This window comes from Arachis stenosperma, chromosome 9 (genome assembly GCF_014773155.1).
Source record: "Arachis stenosperma cultivar V10309 chromosome 9, arast.V10309.gnm1.PFL2, whole genome shotgun sequence".
Taxonomy (NCBI): Eukaryota; Viridiplantae; Streptophyta; class Magnoliopsida; order Fabales; family Fabaceae; genus Arachis; species Arachis stenosperma.
In genome coordinates this window covers 152,285,579-152,305,615 of record NC_080385.1, presented here as the reverse complement: position 1 = coordinate 152,305,615, position 20,037 = coordinate 152,285,579, and the positions used below count along the sequence as shown (strand labels likewise).

The window sequence follows — 20,037 nt, the reverse complement described above, 5'->3', positions numbered from 1 at the left end:
AGGCACATGAATTAAAATTACAGTTCTCTTAAATGATACAAAAAATGTTACTACTTCTACAGTAATCCAACTTGACTTTTCCTTTTTAACATCGCAATAGCAAAAGCTAACCAAAAGAATTAAACGACAATAAATGCGAAAAATTTTCCCATTAAATTGGCGGGGACAAAAAAATTTGCAGGAGACATCAACATGCAACTTATGGTATGCTACAACATATTCATTTGTCTGTATGGTTCAAAATCTAGATAGCCTGCTGTTGCTGTTCCGTGAAACCCATACATGATATCACATACTTTATCATCTGGAGGCATTACAGAGCCTTCGCGCCCCTTAAAGCCCTCCAGAGGTGAACCCCAAGGAGCTGGAGTAGAAGGGTTGGAGCTGGACGCATCTTGGCTTGTGCCCAGCACGGTCGGATTCTGCGGGGAATTGCCAGCAGCCCTTCTGTTTGACACACTTGGGGTCGTCAATGAAATCGGTCCAGATTGCTGCTGCATTTGTTGCTGATTCTTCATTGGTGACTTGGGCCTAAGAGCCTCTATATCAGGAGTAGTCACCACCAAATGAGGTGCCTCCGGAGGTGGATTTCTTCCTCCACCCCCCAGCCAAACTTTTCCATCTTTGTCGGCAAAGTTCTTGACATATGCCTGAATAATCCGAATTCAATTAGTGGGGTTTAACCAGTCAACCAGAAAATCAGTATCAAATAATGAAGACAATGAACATAATTAGAGTGCATACAAAAAAAAAAAAGGGGAGACACAGGAGAAAATTAAGAAAATAAGTCCTATTGTGATTTGAACAAAAGAATAAGGTCAACGGGCTTCAGAAACTCCTCATTGAAAGAAACTCGAGTTTCTTTCATTGGAAAAGTGGCAAGAATGATGTCAAACATAAAACCAAACCTATAAATTAGCATCTAATAAACAATTAACTCAGTAGGAAGGCAGCCAAACTCTGGTTAATTTAATTTAAGATACCCTTGCTTGTATGTCATAATAGCGGAGCTCTATTTATGCTAGTGAAATAATGAGGAAATGAAAGAAAGTTTTCCAGCTTATTGATTTAACTTGAAATCTCAGGTCCCTAAAAGCCAGTATCTCACATCAAATTCCCTCAGCCTCTCTTCACTTGTGCACCAACAAACTTATTCCCATAAATTCTATACAACTTTCAAGTATCATATAGAAAATACTGCTGCTATAGGGATGAGCTATTTGATATTAGCCTCTTGTAACAGGACTATTACACATATATTGGTACACCCACTGAACAACAATTCATGTGGTTTAGAGCCTCAACCCAAAATAACTCAAATATAAATAGAGGACTAACGGCAAACATTTATTTCAAGAATTCAGCCTATAACAATTAAAGAGATGGCTCTTATCAGAAGAAAAAGTCAATATTCTCCAACAACAAATTGATGGTACAAAATTGTCTAAACCTCTACACAAAGGAATAATGCAATACTCTGAAAAGGGAGATAGGAAGAATCAACTTAAATGTCATGCAAGTAAACTAGCTTCTTATATTACCTCTTTATTGAAATTTGAGGAAGAAAGTTCTTTACCAACAGTCAGCCAACCAGATCGGATATTATGGTCTTCACCAAATAGTTCTAGCCTCCTCCTTCCAAGGGCAAAGTGTTCAATAATCCTATACATATCTTCAGGCTTTTGTGTAGATCCTACAAATATATCAGCAAGTATTTAAAGAGAATACCATCTTAAAAACCACACAAAAACATGAGAACAATTAAGGCAGATATAAGGAATCATGGATGTCATGGTGAAACTGTTTTCATACTTCAGTTTTCCAGATAAAGTATGCAATTTTTAATTGAAGAGCGACATTTCAAAGTACAGGCAAGTTGCTTGACTCCATATCAAGACAACATGGATCCACCAGTCTGTTTGAAGCATCAAGCAATGAAAAAAAAAGAGTGGGGGGAAGGGGGCGAAACAAACAACCTAAAGATCTCGTCCACTTAATATAACCTCACATCCTATGAGTATAATACAGGGCTACAATTCTCATAAGACAGGTTTTCTCAGCGTAATAGACAGCAAACTGAAGCAATAATTCATTAAATAAAGGCAGTAGGATCAAAATATCCTCATTTGAATTCTCACGCTCATATATTAGGGATCCTATTCGATATGTGAAATGGTAAGTCAGTTACATCTTGTTTCAATTCTTGCTGTTATTGCAGCTTATGCCTATTTCATCTTTGGATCAAATGTTTACTAAAACAAAGTGAGATAAAGATAACATGGTTAAGTATATTCAAGGATAAGACAACTAAGAGAATTTTATTAGTGCAACTGAAAATACCAACCATAGGGAGGTTCTTCAGCAATAATTACATCCGTGTCAATGTTAGCATGAATTATATGCCCATCCGTACTTCGGCGAACAGTTCCTTTTATGCCCATCAAGCAATGTTCCTTCACCATAACAAAGTAATAAAGGTTTAAGAAATACCATTGTATTTACCTAGTATTAGTACTAATATAGCTCAGAAGTGAAGCTAATGAGACAAATTTCAACTGACCTTTGAATGCTGAAATAAAGTATGTGAATCATGTCGCAGTCCTGGGGTTGCATTGTTTTTATTTGTCTTTACCCAACATATATCTTCACACCTACGAAATCCCCACTGTTGAAACCCAGCCCAAACCCCATAAAGAAACAGTTAAAGAGAAATACTAGTCATAAATAGGACATGATAAGAAAACAAAATCTTGTAGGCCATTCCAACTTCCAGATTCTTTACCTTCTTGAGACATTGACGGCCTTGTTCAAGGCCTACACCGTCGCCCACCCAAAGGAAGATGAAAGAAGGTGTATCTGCTATGGCCTTAAGAAAGGAGAAAACAAATGAGATGTCAAATTCAAAAGATAACAGCACTATGCATTTATAAAATGATAGTAGCATTATATACTAATAACAACATAATTATTTTCTTTTCTGAAAAAAAGGGTAAAAAGTTCATGAAAAAAACTAACTTCTAAAGCAACTCTGATAAATCATAAGTATGATCAAAACCACTTTTTTTTAATTATTTTTTTAAACAAATAAAAAAAAGAAGAAGAAAATAGTAGTAAAGGTTAACAAAATCTTCTCCACATGCACTCTTATCCTTCAGTTGCAGTAAAGGGTACAAAAATGATGATGTGAACCAGGTCATTCACCAAGTTATCAGCACAGAAATCCAAGCAGAATGAAAATGCTTTGAAATATTCATAAAAAGAATATGAAGTGCAAACAGATCTTAGTTTACCTCAATCTTGAGATTCATTATTTCTTCAAATGTCCAGTATTCAGTATGGTCAGCAACACCAGGGGCACGGTGCACATACTCCTCCCATGGGGGATCTACAAGGATGACGTCGAACTTTGTTCCAAAGAAATCTGGAGACAGTTCAAAGTCCTTCAGGTCACACTTGTAATACATTGGAGCAGAGGCAGATTTTTCCACAATCTCATCCTTTTTCTGTATAAGCTCCCTAAGTTTTGGGTAGTCCTCAACGACATTTGTGAGCTCAAGCTCCCTAATAAAATTCTGTGGGCGCTTACCAGTATCAACAAAGTTTTGAGAATAGTCATTCTGCTCACCTCTGGAAGGAGCTTTACCAAGAGGCCCACTGCCTTTAGAAGGAACCCATCCCCCTGGAGTTTTATCAGGTGGTGTTCCTCTACCCATTGGTCCTGTAGGATTAAAACCAGGACTAGCAATGTTCGGTGGCATTCCCCTTCCAGTGCCCGATTGATTATAAAACATTGCAGGATTTGGTGGATTCCCCATGTTAGCAGCAGGAAATCTTGGGGCCGATGGTCCTGGGGGAACAGGAGACACTGAAGGTGGAACACCCATTATATTCATATCAACACCTCGAGCTCCAGGCCAAACAGCTGGATTAAATGGTGACATGAACGGTGAAATTGGAGGACCGGGAGCAGGTGATATACCATGGGGAAGAGGCTGCATTGGACCAGGTGGAGGCAAGCCAAGAGGTCCATAGGGTGATCCCATCATTGGCAATGGCATTCCGACCTGCTGGTTGTCTCTCCCAGTAGGCCTAATCCTTCCTCCTCTGCCACCCCTGTTCCCTTTCATTCCTTGCGGAACAGCTCTGTTGAAGGACCCAGACTCTATGCTTCCATATGGAGGCTGAGAACCACCACTACTAGAACTTGGTCCACCACTACTGCGACCAGATACACTGCCTTTCTGACCTCTTCCTCTTCCCCCATGAGAATCATAGTCATCATCAGCATACCTCTCTTTTGGATCTTCACCAGGTAAATCACTCTTTCTACCTCTTTCTTCCTGTTGATATGCCCAGTCTTCATCATTAGCACCTGATTTGGAATTGTATGGTGGATTAGCTTCAGCTCTCCCTTTCACATGGTCAAAGGACTTGGTTTGGATCTCTATCACATCATAATTGTCATTCGAGATTCCATACTTCGATGATGTTTTGACAGCTTCCCCCCTGTTTATATCCTTTCTACCACCAGATCTGCCATGAGGCCTTTCACTGTCATGCCTGTCATAACCATGTCTAGGCAAATCCCATTCTCTGTTCTGATCGATACCACTATCATCATTTGGAGGCCTCCTCTTCCAACTTTCTTTAGAACTTTCCCTATCCTTCTTCCTATCACCCCACGAATCATCTTTTCCTTTGGATCTGTCATCCTTATAGCCATCACTTTCAAGTTCCTTTCTTTTAAAGCTACCACTTCTTTCGCAATCCATTTCTGAGTTCTCCAAATCTTGATGGCGTTTACCGCTCCTCTCAGGTGTCTTCAATCTGTTCGAGTTCCCTGTTTCTCTACTACTTTTATCCCTATCCCTAACCCTCACATTTCCATCGTCATCTGCATTTGAAGGCCTATCCCAGCTTTCCGCTGCATCATAACCAGTGGGCGATCTTTGGCGCCTAGGCTTCTCAATTCTATCCTTGTCCTCATGACAAACATCTACAGAACCCGACCTCCCTTTACTCTTACCTCTTTCAGAAGCAGCTCTTCTATCCTCTTTGCTATTAGATTTCACAACTTTCTCGCCACCAGAATCCGCTCCCCTACCTTTACTCTCTCCATGCTCATTCCTACCAGATCCACTCCTCTCCCTAGAACTCTCGCGCTTACTCTCAGAACCCTTACCACTTCTGGAATCAACTTTCTCATAATAGCCATCCTCTGCTCTCCGACCAGGATCCACTTCATCCCATTTTCTCCTAGAACTCTTTGCCTGCTCCGAAGACCCTTGCCCCTTCTCCCTGCCACCATCACCCTTCTCTGAATACCTGTAATCCTTATCAACCTTATCATTCTCCTCGCCACCACGAGACCTATCCTCTCTACCCCTACTACTCCTGCTCAAAGAACCATCATGCTCTAAATGCTTGGAGGAAGAACTCTTCCTTCCAGCCTTACCATCCCCTCCTCCGCCGCCACCATCCAATTCTCCATCCTCATACCAGCTGCTGAGCTTCTCCAAAGTGCTCTCCTCCTGCCTCTTCTTTAACTGCTTCGAAGACCGTGCCTCCTTCCGCGTCGCCGAATCATAATCGTGATTCTCATCACTATCGGCCCTGCTGGAGCCACTGGACCTCTTCCTCGTCTCCACCCTGTCGCCGTAACTACTCCTCCTCCTGCCACTTCCGTCGGAAACTGCCGCAGCCTCTTCAACATCGTCACCATTACCGTTTCCGTACCTCCTAGACCTACTGGACCTATGCTTTTTCCTATCGCTAATTTCCCAGTCGTCTTCTTCTCCTACCACTCTCTCGCTCTTCGCCTCGGGTGAATCCATTTACGCCCCAAAAAACGGGGAAAGCGAAAAACTAAACCTAATCAAAACTGAAATTTTGCTCTGAAACAATTCAGATGTGAAAACCTAGCTCGCGGTGATTGCGCATCCAGAAATCAAAAAGAGAGAAACCAAGATCGTGGTTGATTCGCCCCAAATTACTAGCCCGGTGGGTTTTGGATGTTTATGATTTTTCGGTGGAGAAAAAAAAAGATTTTTTTTCCCTTTCGTTTGTGGTGGAAGGGGGGTTGGCTGAAAATTGGCGAGGGAAAAAAGAGAAAAATAAGAAAAAGGGTTACCGTTACCGGCGAAGGGTGAAGGAAGGAAAATAGAATCAGCGAGAGTGGCACCGACTCACCGGCGCTTGTGGCAGAAAGAAGGGGGGAAAGGAAGAGAGGGATTGAGGGGGGAGCTTCTCACTTCTCAGCGACGAAACGATGTCGTCGTCGTATGGTCCCAAGTTGCGCACCCAGCTGTGTGAAAGTGGTAAAACGCGACGAAGGTTTTGGGCCCGGGTCGGTTCGGGTTATGGAGTTATGCATGAATAAACTTGAGTTGTTTATGCTACAGTTACCAAAATTGAAATATTTTTTGTTCCGGTGAAGAGACAGAGACGAAAAGACTGAGACCGAGAGACAGATACTAAGAGATAGGGATTGAAATAAATTTTAGTATTCTGTTTGGTGTAAAATGGGAGACAGGAATTGAAACAAGAATAAAACTTTAATTTAATTTGCACAAATGGTAAAATTGGAATTAGTTAATTGAAATGAAAGTATTTTAGGTATAAAATGTTATTAAAGTTTCAGTCTCCATCTCTAAAAATTTCAGTCTCCATCTCTAAAAATTTCAGTCCCCTGTGTCCCTACTTTTTAGAAGTACTGAAATACTGAAATTTTAGAGACAGAGACAGAAATTTTAGTACTCAGTCTCTGTCTCAATATCTCAAAACAAACGCTACCTAACGTTTGTTTTGAGGTACTGAGACAAAGATGGAAAGATTGAAACTCAGTATTATGTTTGTTGGTTTAGAGACTGATACTAAAATTTCTGTCTCTGTCTCTAAAATTTCAATATTTCAATACCTTCAAAAAGTAGGGACACAGGGGACTCAAATTTTTAAAGATGAAGACTAAAACTTTAATGACATTTTATATCTAAATTATCCTCATTTTAATTAATTAATTCCAATTTTACCCTTTGTGCAAATTAAATTAAGGTTTCATTCTTGTTTCAATCTCTGTCTTCCATTTTGTACCAAACAGAATACTGAGATTTATTTCGATCTCTGTCTCTTAGTCTCTGTCTCTCAGTCTCAGTCTTTTCGTCTCTGTCTCTCTACCAAACGCTACCTAAGAGAAATGATAGAAACCAATTAATTTAGTGTATAAGGTGTACAATAAGAATAAAATTAAAATTAACATCAAATAATAATTAAATTAATTAATTTTTAAAATTAAAATTAACATCAAGTATGTACACCGCAAAAATTTAGTGAAAGTTTCACCAGCAACATCAACCGCTGCTGCCAGAGCACTGGATTACACCACCCTACGTCCCGCCAACCTCGACTCCAATGACCATTTGTTGGACTTCCAGGATTTCATGAAGCTTATGACCATCAACAATGATGATGATCTCAATAAAGCTTTTGAGATGCTCGTGTGGGAGGAGAATACGGAGGTTTCATCATCATCGTCAGGTATCACCCCAAAGGATTTGCAACGGATGCTGCAGTGGCTTGATCTTGAAAGCTCATATGATGACTGCATCGCTATGATTGCTGCCTTCAAATTCTAATTGATTATTTTTTCGTCTTATTTTATCATTGAATATTCAATTCTCTAGGTATGTAGATAGTTATTTTAATTCTTAATTGGATGGTTATTTTGTTCGATTCAGTTTAAGTATATACAATTAATAAATGCTAGATAATTATTTCACTAAATAGTTGGATAATTATTTTAATAACTACGTAGGTGGTTATTCGATTACCAGTGAAGGAGTTTCTAATGCCAGAGAGGTGAAATGATTGATGAGAATGGGATACCAGTTGGGAGAGAAGAGGATATTTGAGTAAATTTTATTAGTAAATTAGGGTTGGAATGATTAATTTTTTGAAATAATTACATAGATTTTTTTCATGTATTAGGTCAAATTTAAAACTCATTATATTCCTCATTGTATCTCTAATAGAGTTCACTAACTAGACACAAGTGCCTACTAATTTTTAATGTTGTCCATAATACGGGTTGCCTCAGTTTATCTATATTCGGGATTCATATATTTTTTTTGTGACTGAACATAACACAAAGAAAAAGGACCTAATAGAAAGAGCAGCACTCCTCTCTAATAATAATATCTAAATTATTAGGGGGCAGCAACCACTCTAGGTACACCTGCTTGTATAAAGCAGCAGTCTTAGCCATTAAATCAGCCGCTCTGTTTGCTGTGCACTGGATGAACACTAAAGTAGCTGTCCAATTGCGCTGGAGCATCTCTTTGATTTTGTCAAGCAGATCAGAGTCATTCCTAATCATGCTGGTTGTGTCTTGCGAAACAAGAAGAAACATATCACGATTATCAATTTCACATATGACCTCTTTGCACTCGCAATCCCAAGCCATAACAAGCCATATCCAAATAGCATGAAGCTCACAACAGAAAGCACTAGAAAGAGGTATACTGGCAGAACAACCTTTTATCTAAATTCTCATATTGTCTCTAATAATACACCCAAAGCCAGCTAATTGCTCATTTTCAAAAACGCTTGCATGCCATTTCACTTTACAGACATTCATTGGAGGTTTCCCAGTTATATTGCAAAGAGGAAGGAATAATATGTTTTTGGGAGGTAACGACATTGGAGAAATCTCGAGCAGCATGTTTAACCAAGTGAACAATTTTCTCCTTACTCCATGGATCATCTTGATGGAAGATGTCATTGTTCTTATACCTCCAAATCCACCAAAAGGCCGCTGCAAAGAGGAACTCATTTTTGTTGAGGTTAGAACGAATTCAAGACACAAAATTCAAACTAGAGTCCATAGCAATCATTCCCAAGTTTAAGCTAATCCAAATTTGACGAGCTTTCTGGCAAGTCCTAAAGCAATGGTTAATATCCTCTAGAGCAAGATAACATCTCTAACAAAAATCAAAAGTTGCAAGACTTCTTTAAAACTAGTAACTAGCTGTGGAAACTCCATTGTTGAGGTAAAGACAGAGCAAACACTAATTAACCAATTAGTTTTTAATTGTGCTTGATAAAGTGGTGCAAGCCAAAGAAAGAATATTGCAGCAGCCCAATAGGAAGAAAATAAAACCAGAAACAAAGTAGGCTACAAAGCACTAAAAGCCCAAGGTTGTTAAGCAATAGAATCAGTTGAGCTAAATGGAAACATATCTAACCCAAGTCCAAGTTGACTCCATCAAGCTTCTCATCCAAGATTGAAGACTTCCCTTTCTCTACTTGCTTCGGTCAGCATCAGAACAAAAGAGAGAGAGCTTCGTTCCTTACTCATTTCATCAAATAAAAAAGAAAGAGAAAGCTTAATCAAAGAAAGCAAAGGTCTAATCACCCAAATCAAACCCATCAAGTTGAATCAAAAGTTAAAGGTGATTTATTTCCATTTGCATGCATGTTAATTTCTTCACTTCTTCTCCAACTTTCTGTGATACCATTTTTGGTTAAATGAAGAAAGAAGTCTTTGATCTCCGCTGCTGTAAATCAATAGTTCACAAAGTTTCTTGGAGGCAAAGCACATTATTAATGGTTCGGATTTGGGTTTACCACTGAACAACTTTCTCTTTGCTACTCAAATGTCTTCGGTCAAGCAAAAAGAAGACAGCTTGAAAATCTCTAATTTTGGGGTTAATTGAAGAAAGTGAAAGGCTAAGATGGGAGCACACAGCTCGAGGAGTTGACTTGGTTGCTTGTAGAAAGCAACTTAGCAACATGTAAGGAGATACAAAAAGAAAAATTTTGTTTCTGCTGAAGCAAGGAGAGATAACCAGTATTTGGAGGTCAATGTTCTGAGAAGAGTTCTCTGAAAAAGTTCATCAACTTGGACAGTGCTTCCTAGTCAAAGGGGCATTCCGCCAGAATGAGGAACTAAACCAGAGGCAAGCAAATCTGGTTCATCACATAGCAAAGATGCTATTGAAGCATTGACAAATGGATTTTTGCCGGTATAGAAATTATCAAGTAATCAGTCGTAGTATAGTCTAAACCGACGCAAAATCCATCATCAAACAAATCTACAATCTATAATCGAGAGTATTAGTCCCGAGTCGTTCTTCCCTAGGAATGCTACAAGGATGCATGTATTGGTTAAGTGGTCTTTTTGTGGCTTGAAGAGTGTGGCATAAAAGTGTGAATAAAAGAAAACAACAATCAATCAATATTAAAAGCCTTGGCCAAGGTTGAACATTGGAAGTCCCATCACTATAACTTCCTTCAATTGTGATAACAAAGGGGTTTTGCTTTACTTAGTTAACCCCTAATTAGAGAGGAAAGTCAAGTGAAAGTAATTAACTCAAGTCACAAGTCCTAGTCTTACCCTAGGGAAGTCTAGCTTTAGTGCACTCTAAGTCAATTAGCAATCCTCAATTCTTAATCAACAATTGACATCCATTATTCAAGTGTCTCCAATGACTCAACCACTAGGCCAAGTGAGGGAATGCTACTCCATATCTAAAGTTGGCATTTTCTCAAACATTTGGAGGGCAAGAATGAAAGACATAGTAAAATTGAGAAGAGACTTAGAATCAAAGCAATTCAACACAAGAGAAAACAACAATCAACAATGAACAACAATGAAAATGAGATCTTTATTGAATCAATAGAATCCAAAACAACAAAGCTAATTCTAAGATTTACAAGAATTGAACAATTACAACACTAATTGAGATTAGAGAAGATGATCTACAATATGAACAAAGTAAATTGAAAGTGGCAATAGATCTCACCAAGGAATGGTTGAGAATTGAGAAACATGAAGATGAATCTTAGAGAGAAGTTGGAGTTTCTCTCTCTACAAATGTAACTAACTAAAAATATATACCTAATGATCTAGAATTAGTCTATGGCTATGAATGGGTTGAATGTGTATGAATGTGTGTATGTTATGTCAATCCCCTTCAATCCTTGGCTCTTATATGCATTTTGGCGCCAAAGTTGGTTGCTGAAACCTCTCAAAATCGCCAGGCACGTGTTGTAATAAAAGAATCACGTGCGGGCTACGACGCGCGCGCGCACGGTACGCGTGCGCGTCCCTGGCTAATTCTGCGATGTGCGCGCGAGCGCCTTGTGCGCGTACGCGTGCTTGGCCGAAATCAATTCTTTGGCTTTTTGTGCTTCTCTCCACTTGCATGCTTCCTTCCTTGCCTTCTTTGATCCATGCCTAGCCTATTTCAATCCTGGAATTACTAGCAAACACATCAAGGCATCTTATGGAATCAAAGAGGAAATAGAATTCATCAAAATAAGGCTTAAAAAGCATGTTTTTACACTTAGGCACAAATACGGGAGAGATAACAAAACCATGCTAATTTATAGGCTAAATGTGACAAAAGGTTATCAAAATACTCTAAATTCAATACAAGACAAACCCTCAAATTGGGGTTTGTCAACCTCCCCACACTTAAGCCTTAGCATGTCCTCATGCTAAAATAAGAAGGAACTAAGGGTTATGACATTTATTTGGATGCAACTAAACTACATGGGTCCTATCTAAATGCAACTATCTAAAGTAATTGAAAATGCTTAGTTCAAACAAATCAATTCCCAAGAGCATGTGTAAGCACAAGAGCTAGGCAATAGGAATTAAATCCAAACCACAATTGTATTGAATTAGCAAAAGGAGTTCAACTTACAAGAATATAGATAATACGGGCGAATACATGCGATTGAACTTTTGAACCCTCACCGGATGTGTATCCGCTCTATTCACTCAAGTGTTTAAGGGTTAATTCACTCAATTCTCTTCTAATCATGTTTTCCAAAATTTGATTTTCTTCTAACAATCAACATTTATTCAATGCATGCATACATTCATCATGAGGTCTTTCATTTAGGTTGTAATGGGGTTAGGGTCAAGGTAGGATCATTTATGGTTAAGTGGACTAGGATTTGAATCTTTGATTAGCATAGACTTTCCCTCCTAACCTATTTAATGACCTATACAAATGCAAGCTATCCTAACTACCCATTCTTCACTTTTTCTTACATACTCATGCATTCTTATTTGATTCATAACACATATGCATTGATTCCTTTTTATTGACTTCACTTTGGGGCATTTTGTCCCCTCTTTATTATATATACTTTTTTTCTTTTTCATCATCATTCATTTTTTTTCTTTATTTTTTTTCTTTTTTTTTCTTTTTCATTCATTCTTCTTTTTTTTTCTTTTTTTTTCTTTTTCATTTTTTTTTTCTTTTCTTTATATATTTTTTTTCTTCTTTCAAACTATATACAAGATCATCAATGCATAAGGTCTTTACATTTAATTTATACATGAATATGTGCCCAATTCCTAAACATAAAAGTGTACTACCCCTTTTATCCCATCCAATGTTCCCAAGCCTCACCAACTTGAATAATAAGCACTCTCACTAGCCTAGGCTAATCAAAGATCCAAACAAGGACTTTTCATTGGTTTTTCCGCCTTGGGTTTGTAATGTGCTAAAATAAGAACGAGTTGGTTAAGCATAGGCTCAAATTGGCTAACAAAGGAATATAAAAGGGTTGGCCATTTGGGTAAGTGGCTAATGAAATAATGGCCTCAATCATATAAATGCATAAATACAAGAAGTAAATAGATATATAGAATCAAGCAAATCAAGGATTACAATCATAGAAAGAGAACAATTTCACACAAGAATGAAAAATAAGTGGTTATAAAATGTAACCACATCAATAGGCTCAAGTCTCACAAGCTTGCGTTCTTAATTCAATACATGCTTCACAAAGTATGAAATTCAAGCAAGTTTCACCAAAAATTTCCTTTCAATCAATTGGGTTAATGCCTTATATTTAAACTTCTTGAAAAAAATCTCAATGTTTGACTAAGCATTGTTGTGATTGAAAAGTTCAAAAATTTTCTTAGTTCACCCTTTCCTTTTTCACTTAAAACCAATTTCTTATGCAAAAAGGGTGACTAAGTATTTGCAATTCAAAGTATGATTTCCAATCACAACTACAACTAAAATTAAAGATAAACAAAAATGTATAAAGAAAAATCCAACTAAAAGTATGAAATCTATCATCTAAACGAAGTAAGATTAGCTAGAGGAGTGGCCAAAATGTTCACCGGTATCTAATGATGCCACCGGCTACCTCCCCACACTTAAGATCAAGCATCGTCCTCGATGCTAATCCTGAGAATCCGGGATAGGTACACCGGCAGGCTCTGGTTGTGGCGGTGGTACCGGCTGAGCAGCGGCGGGTGAGGGTGAGAGGAGGAAGAAGATGAAAATGGGGGATGGGGTTGCTGCGTAGGTCATCATCATTTTAAATGGACGCGCGCGCGCACCTTGCGCGTCCACGCGCATTAAGGAATCTAGGGGCCTACGCGTGCGCGTAGAGTGCGCTCACGCGTGGATGATTAAAATAGGTAAAGACGCGTGCGCGAACTGCGCGCGCACGCGTGCAAGGAGTTGGGCTGGAGGCTTAAAGTTGGCCCACATGAGGCCTAACTCTCTGGTCAATGGCCTGGAGGTTGCACTACTAGGCCTGTGCGTACGCGGCATGTGCGCGTCCGCGCCAGTTGAGTTGGGCCAGGGGCTTATTGTTTGCCCAGAGCCGGCTCAACTCTCTGGGTGTTGGCCCAGAAGTTGCAGCAGCCGATTGACGCGTACGCGGCATGTGTGCGTGCGCGTGCATTTTCTTATAGTTGTATGGACGCGTACGCACATAGTGCGCGTAAGCGTGGAGTGAGTTGGGCTTGAGGCACAACGCTGGCCTATGAGAGGCCCAACTCTCTGGAATATGGGTGATGATGCATCCGCTCATGGACGCGTGCACGTACGTGGTGCGCGCGCGTCCACCCCCTTAATTTTTTTTTTTTTTAATGAAATGCCTAAAAGCTCTAATTGCCCAAAGACTCCCCATGGTGCCTACAGCTCCTTATTTAGTCAAAATCACAAACTTTCTAAAATGCAAGTTGGTTTTGAGATTTATTCTATTTCTACTAAGTACAACATACATGTTAATATGCTAGCAACTAGTGTACATGATGAGCGGATAATTTGTATGCTTTTTGGCATTGTTTTTAGTATGTTTTTGGTAGTTTTAGTTTAGTTTTTATTATATTTTTATTAGTTTTTAATTAAAATTCACTTTTCTGGACTTTACTATGAGTTTGTGTGTTTTTCTGTGATTTCAGGTATTTTCTGGCTGAAATTGAGGGACCTGAGCAAAAATCTGATTCAGAGACTCAAAAGGACTGCAGATGCTGTTGGATTCTGACCTCCCTGCACTCGAAGTGGATTTTCTGGAGCTACAGAAGCCCAATTGGCGCGCTCTCAACGGCGTTGGAAAGTAGACATCCAGGGCTTTCCAGCAATATATAATAGTCCATACTTTGTCCAAGATTTGATGGCCCAAACCCGCGAAGCAATCCGGCCTCAGGAATTCCAGCGTTAAACGCCGGAACAGGAATAAAAGTTGGAGTTAAACGCCCAAACTGGCATAAAAGCTGGAGTTAAACGCCAGGAAGAGTCTCTACACGAAAATTACTTCATTGCTCAGCCCAAGCACACACCAAGTGGGCCCAGAAGTGGATTTTTATGTCATTTACTCATCTTTGTACACCCTAGGCTACTAGTTTTCTATAAGTAGGACCTTTTACTATTGTATTTTCATCTTGGTATCCATCTTTTGATCTTTGGAACCTTTTTCTTTAGATCTTTTGATCACTTTGGGAGGCTGGCCATTCGGCCATGCCTAGACCTTGTTCTTATGTATTTTCAACGGTGGAGTTTCTACACACCATAGATTAAGGTGTGGAGCTCTGCTGTACCTCGAGTATTAATACAATTACTATTGTTCTTCTATTCAATTCCGCTTGTTCTTTTACCAAGATATCACTTGTTCTTCAACATGATGAAGGTGATGATTGACGCCCATCACCATTCTCACTCATGAACAAGGTGACTGACAACCATTCTTGTTCTACAAGCATCTGAGGCTTAGTGAATATCTCTTGGATTCTTAGGAATCTTTGTGGTATAGGCAGGACCTGATGGCGGCATTCAAGAGAATCCGGAAGGTCTAAACCTTGTCTGTGGTATTCTGAGTAGGATTTAATGATTGAATGACTGTGACGTGCTTCAAACCTGTAATCTACTGGGCGTTAGTGACAGACGCAAAAGAGTGATTCTATTCCGGTAGAGGAGGGAACCAAACCGGTGATTGGCGGCACTGTGACAGAGTGCTCTGCATTAGCTTTCACTGCGCGGATGGGAGGTAGCTGCTGACAACAGTGAGACCCTACACGAGCTTGCCATGGAAAGGAGTAAGAAGGATTGGATGAGGACTGTAGGAAAGCAGAGAGACGGAAGGGAAGGCATCTTCATACGCTTGTCTGAAGCTCTTACACCAATGATATACATAAGTATCTCTATCTTTATCTTTATGTTATTTTCGTTCATCACCATTATGCATTTGAGTCTGCCTGACTAAGATTTACAAGATGACCATAGCTTGCTTCATACCACCAATCTCCGTGGGATCGACCCTTACTCGCGTAAGGTATTACTTGGACGACCCAGTGCACTTGCTGGTTAGTTGTGCGAAGTTGTAGTGATCACAATTTCGTGCACCAAGTTTTTGGCGCCGTTGCCGGGGATTGTTCTTGTGTATGGACGACTGACGGTTCATCTTGTTGCTTAGATTAGGTATTTTTCTTCAGAGTTCTTGAGAATGAATTCTAGTGTTTCAAGGTGATGTTCTTATCATCACCAAGGCTGATTGATTCTCATCAATTTAGCTCTTGAATGCAGTGTCCTGCTGAAGCTTGGCCGGCCATGTCTAATTCCTTTAGACTAAAGCTTTAGACTAACATTGCATGATTCCTGGAATTCTCATTAAGAATTTTGATACCTTTATTTTCTTTTTCCACTTAATTTTCGAAAAATCCAAAAAAAATTTGCAAAATCAAAAAAAACCAAAAAAATATTTGATGTTTCTTGCTTGAGTCTAGTGTCTCATCTTAAGTTTGGTGTCAAATGCATGTTTTTGTTACATTTTTCGAATCCATGCATATAATTCTTGTTTTGATCTTTAAATTCTATTGACTTGAGTGTTCATGTGTCTCATATAGTGTCAGTAGCACACAAACTGCTAAGTTTGGTGTCTTGCATGCATTGTTATTTGATTCTTGTTGCATTTTGATTATAAAAAAATCCAAAAATATTTTTAATTTGTGTCTTTTCAAGTCAATAACACAGAGAATTGAAGATTCAAAACATACTGCAGAGGAATCACACAGAAAAAGCTGAGCATTCAAAAATGCCCAGTGAAGAAGACAGACTGGCGTTTAAACGCCAGCCAGGGTGCCTGGCTGGGCGTTTAACGCCCAAAAGGGTAGTAGTCTGGGCGTTAAACGCCAGAATGTGCACATTCTGGGCGTTTAACGCCAGGATGGTGCTAAGGGGGAAGATTTTGTTTTCAAAATCAATTTTTTTCAAGTTTTCAAAGTTTTTCAAAATCAAATCTTTTTCAAATCATATCTTTTCAATCAAATGTCTTCAAAATCAATTTCTTTCCTTTTTCAAAGATACTTACTAACAATTAATGATTTGATTGAACATTTTTTGCCTTTTCTGTTAAGGAAGGTTTTATGTTTGAATCATATCTTTTCTTGTTAGGCAAGTCATTAATTTTTAAAATCATATCTTGTCAAATTGTCTTCAAATCATATCTTTTTAAAATTGTTTTTCAATCATATCTTCTTAAAATGTTTTTCAAATCATATCTTTTAAATCACATCTTTTTAAAACCAATCATATCTTCTTAATCACATCTTTTTCAAAATAAGTTTTCAATCAAATCTTTTTAATTTCTAATTTCAAAACCTTTTTCAAAAATCATTTGATTTCTTTTCCACTTTTATTTTCGAAAATCAATTAGTGTTTTTCAAAAATGTTTTCAAAATCTTTTACTTAATTTTCGAAAATTACTTCCCTTCTTCTCACATCCTTCTATTTTTGGACTAACACTATCCCTCAATGCAAAATTTGAACTCCATCTTCTTTGATAAGTTCGAATTTTCTACCTCTGTCTTCCATTTTTCTTCCTCTGACACTTCAAGGAATCTCTATACTGTGACATAGAGGATTCCATATTTTCTTGTTTTCTTCTCTTTCATATGAGCAGGAACAAAGACAAAGGCATTCTTGAAGCTGACCAAATTCTTCAAAGAAGAAGAACACATGGCAGCCGAAAACAACAACAATGCAAACAATGCAAGGAAGGTGCTGGGTGACTTTACTGCACCTACTCCTGATTTCTATGGGAGAAGCATCTCTATCCCTGCCATTGGAGCAAACAACTTTGAGCTAAAGCCTCAATTAGTTTCTCTAATGCAACAGAATTGCAAGTTCCATGGACTTCCAATGGAAGATCCTCATCAGTTTTTAGCTGAGTTCTTGCAAATCTGTGACACAGTCAAGACTAATGGGGTTAACCCTGAGGTCTATAGACTGATGCTATTCCCTTTTGCTGTAAGAGACAGGGCTAGAATATGGTTGGACTCCCAACCTAAAGAAAGCCTGGACTCTTGGGAAAAGCTAGTCAATGCCTTCTTGGCAAAGTTCTTTCCACCACAAAGATGGAGTAAGCTTAGAGTGGAAGTCCAAACCTTCAGACAGAAGGATGGGGAATCCCTCTATGAAGCTTGGGAAAGATACAAACAATTAATCAGAAAATGTCCATCTGACATGCTTTCTGAATGGAGCATCATAGGTATTTTCTATGATGGTCTCTCTGAACTATCCAAGATGTCCTTGGATAGCTCTGCAGGAGGATCTCTTCACCTGAAGAAGACGCCTGCAGAAGCTCAAGAATTGATTGAAATGGTTGCAAATAACCAATTCATGTACACTTCTGAAAGAAATCCTGTGAACAATGGGACTAGTCAGAAGAAAGGAGTTCTTGAGATTGACACTCTGAATGCCATTTTGGCTCAGAATAAAATATTGACTCAACAAGTCAATTTGATTTCTCAAAGTCTGTCTGGAATGCAAAATGCACCAAACAGTACTAAGGATGCTTCATCTGAGGAAGAAGCTTATGATCCTGAGAACCCCTCAATGGAAGAGGTAAATTACCTAGGAGAACCCTATGGTAACACCTATAATTCTTCATGGAGAAATCACCCAAATCTCTCCTGGAAGAATCAAGAGAGACCTCAACAAGGTTTCAATAATAATGGTGGAAGAAACAGGTTTAACAATACTAAGCCTTTTCCATCATCTTCTCAGCAACAGACAGAGAGTTCCAAGCAGAATAATTCTGACTTGGCAACCATGGTCTCTGATCTAATCAAAACCACTCAAAGTTTCATGACTGAAACTAGATCTTCCATTAGGAATTTGGAAGGACAAGTGGGTCAGCTGAGCAAGAAAATTACTGAACTTCCTCCAAGCACTCTCCCAAGTAACACTGAAGAAAATCCAAAAGGAGAGTGCAAAGCCATAAACATGGCCGAATTCTGGGAGGAAGAAGAGGCAGTGAACGCCACTGAGGAAGACCTCAATGGGCGTGCACTGGCCTCCAGTGAGTTCCCCAATGAGGAACCCTGGGAATCTAAGGCTCAAAATGAGACCATAGAGATTCCATTGGACTTGTAGAGAATGTGTTGGTTAAGGTTGAGGACCATTACATCCCTACTGATTTCATGGTCCTAGAGACTGGGAAGTGCATGGATGAATCCATCATCCTTGGCAGACCCTTCCTAGCCACAGCAAAGGCTGTGATTGATGTTGATAGAGGAGAGTTGATCATTCAAATGAATGAAAAATCCTTGGTGTTTAAGGCTCAAGGATATCCCTCTGTCACCATGGAGAAGAAGCATGAAGAGCTTCTCTCAAATCAGAGACAAACAGAGCCCCCACAGTCAAACTCTAAGTTTGGTGTTGGGAGGCCACAACCAAACTCTAAGTTTGGTGTTGAACCCCCACATTCAAACTCTAAGTTTGGTGTTGGGAGGTTTCAACATTGCTCTGAGTATCTATGAGGCTCCATGAGAGCCATCTGTCAAGCTAATGACATTAAAGAAGCGCTTGTTGGGAGGCAACCCAATGTTATATTTTGACTATTTTCTTTTGTTATTTTATGTTTTTTGTAGGTTGATGATCATAAGAAGTCACAAAATCCATTGAAAAAGCAAAAACAGAATGAAAAACAGGAAGAAAAACAGCACACCCTGGAGGAAGAACCTGCTGGCGTTTAAACGCCAGCCAGGCTAGCAGATGGGCGTTTAACGCCCAGTCTGGTGCCATTCTGGGCGTTTAACGCCAGAAAGGGGCACCAGACTGGCGTTAAACGCCAGTAAAGGGCACCAACCTGGCGTTAAACGCCAGGAATGGGCACCAGCCCGGCGTTTAACGCCAGAAATGGCTCAAAACGTGGATTTTGATGCCATTTGGTGCAGGGATGACTTTTCCTTGACACCTAAGGATCTGTGGACCCCACAGGATCCCCATAAACCCCACCACTCTTTCTCTTCTTCTTCACCCATTCACCAATCACCTCAACATCTCTTTCTCTTCACCACTCACATCCATCCTTCATAAACCACTACTTCTCCCCATACATGGCCGAACACAAAGCCATCTCCCTCTCCTCCATTTCTTCTTCTTCTACTCTCTTCCCTCTTTTTTTTTTTTTTTTTTTGCTCGAGGACGAGCAAACCTTTTAAGTTTGGTGTGGTAAAAGCATTGCTTTTTGCTTTTCCATAACCATTTATGGCATCCAAAGCCGGTTCAACTGAGAAGGCATGACCTCAAGCCCATCACTAAGAAGAAGATGGAGCAAACAAGAGACCCCTCTCATCAAGAAATCCCTGAGATACCTCAAGGGATGCACTTTCCTCCACAAGACTATTGGGAGCAACTGAACACCTCCCTAGGAGAATTAAGTTCCAACATAGGACAACTAAGGGTGAAGCACATGCCATCCTCCTCTCTTTCCTTAAGAGAA

General features: G+C 39.4%; 1 protein-coding gene and 1 non-coding gene across 2 annotated transcripts; both read right to left on the bottom strand.

The window, feature by feature from the left end:
- Positions 1–11: 11 nt before the first annotated feature.
- On the bottom strand, positions 12–6,275 carry LOC130951062 (N6-adenosine-methyltransferase non-catalytic subunit MTB). Its single transcript, XM_057879673.1, has 6 exons — positions 3,291–6,275; positions 2,783–2,866; positions 2,561–2,665; positions 2,345–2,453; positions 1,542–1,693; positions 12–650 (listed from the first exon to the last, which is right to left on the bottom strand). Exons 1-6 carry the CDS (start codon positions 5,832–5,834, stop codon positions 210–212), a joined length of 3,435 nt encoding a protein of 1,144 aa, XP_057735656.1. The 5' UTR covers positions 5,835–6,275; the 3' UTR covers positions 12–209.
- Positions 6,276–17,672: 11,397 nt separating this feature from the next.
- LOC130952385 (small nucleolar RNA R71) lies at positions 17,673–17,776 on the bottom strand. Its single transcript, XR_009074566.1, has one exon. It is a non-coding gene; the product is annotated as a small nucleolar RNA R71 (small nucleolar RNA).
- Between the last annotated feature and the right edge of the window lie 2,261 nt (positions 17,777–20,037).

What these genes read in the sequence shown, in the direction of transcription:
- LOC130951062 (XM_057879673.1), bottom strand. Translation starts at nt 5,834, where the DNA reads ATGGATTCACCCGAGGCGAAGAGCGAGAGAGTGGTAGGAGAAGAAGAC. An exon ending in CTTTATTTCAGCATTCAAAG is followed by an intron (nt 2,454 to 2,560) that starts GTCAGTTGAAAT and finishes GTTATGGTGAAG; the next exon opens with GAACATTGCTTGATGGGCAT. An exon ending in CCTCAAATTTCAATAAAGAG is followed by an intron (nt 651 to 1,541) that starts GTAATATAAGAA and finishes CGGATTATTCAG; the next exon opens with GCATATGTCAAGAACTTTGC.